The 1211-nt window shown below is 40.8% G+C and overlaps 1 protein-coding gene across 1 annotated transcript in view; it reads left to right on the top strand.

The window, feature by feature from the left end:
* Positions 1–1032: 1032 nt before the first annotated feature.
* LOC104868809 (lysine-specific demethylase 4D-like) overlaps positions 1033–1211 on the top strand; it is a 1310-nt gene continuing 1131 nt past the window's right edge. The window contains exon 1 of the mRNA XM_033763942.1: positions 1033–1191. Within this exon, the coding sequence (XP_033619833.1) occupies positions 1033–1191 (159 nt within the window). The remainder of the gene's footprint in view (positions 1192–1211) is intronic.

Consider the following 1211-nt stretch of genomic DNA (forward strand, 5'->3'; position numbering starts at 1 on the left):
ATCATTCCTATTGGGTTTTAGATTTTTAAATCTTGAGACAGAAATTTCTAAGTACATGAATTGCTCAAGCTAGGGTTAAATCTTTGATCCTCCTGCCTCATGCTCTAGATTGCTGGTGTGACAGGCATACATTATTATACTTGGCTATTTAAATTGAAAAATTTTGTTCCTGAGTTGGGTGTGGTGGCGCACGCCTGTAATCCCAGCACTAGGGAGGCTAAGCCAGGAGGATCGCTGTGAGTTCAAGATCAGCCTGGGCTACAAGTGTTCCAGGGCAGTCTCAACTACATAGTGAGACCCTGTTTTAAAAACAAAACAAAACAAAACAAAACAAAACAACAAAAACACAAAAAACAAATAAAGGGTTCTTCCTGTATTGCCCACTATGGCCTCAAGTGATTTATTCTCCTGCCTTAATCCCAGAAAAATGCCTGCAGGGACCATCAAGATAGTTTTTCAGTTTCTTAATTTCCTTTCATATTAATTCATCTAGCTTCAAGATTTGAGTGATTAAACACTTTCTTTAAGACTTGCTTATTTCTACTTTAGTTCAAATAGTTTTTCTCTTTCCTGGTCACCATTTGATATTAAAATCTGACATTCAGCAACTTCGATTTTTTTTTTCCAGTACCAGAGATTGAACTTGAGCTCTGGAACCAATGAGCTAAATTTCCAGCCCAGCAACTTCGATATTGATTGCTATGGTATTAAGACAGTAGTTATTTTGTCTTGCATGTATTTTAAATTATCCTGTATTTTTTTAGGTGTAGAGGTTAGTCCTTCTTGATGAGACTTTCGGTGCAGAAAAACCAGGAGCTACTGGGTCACATAAGCTTCAGCATGAGAAAAGCCTGCAAAAGAGTGTAACCTTCAGTGAGAACCTCACTGAGCTACGCAGCAAGCCAGAACTTGGCTTGGGCAGTGAAAAGAAGAAAACAAAGGAAAAGAAAGCATTTATACACAAGCATTCAAAAGAAGAAAAAAACACCTAAAAAACACTGGTCTGCTCTGGGTGGTGCTTACACTGCAGGGATGAAACCTGAGCATTCTGTTTCCCAGAATCCCCGTTCCACAGTCATGACCTTCCGGCCAACCACGGAGGAGTTTGCAGATTTCAGCAAATACGTTACTTACATGGAGTCCCAGGGTGCACACAGAGCTGGCCTAGCCAAGGTCATTCCTCCCAAGGGGTGGAGACCCCGAGGCCCATG

The sequence above is a fragment of the Fukomys damarensis genome, unplaced genomic scaffold (assembly GCF_012274545.1).
Source record: "Fukomys damarensis isolate Sample0158 unplaced genomic scaffold, DMR_v1.0_HiC HiC_scaffold_16, whole genome shotgun sequence".
In the NCBI taxonomy this organism is placed as follows: Eukaryota; Metazoa; Chordata; class Mammalia; order Rodentia; family Bathyergidae; genus Fukomys; species Fukomys damarensis.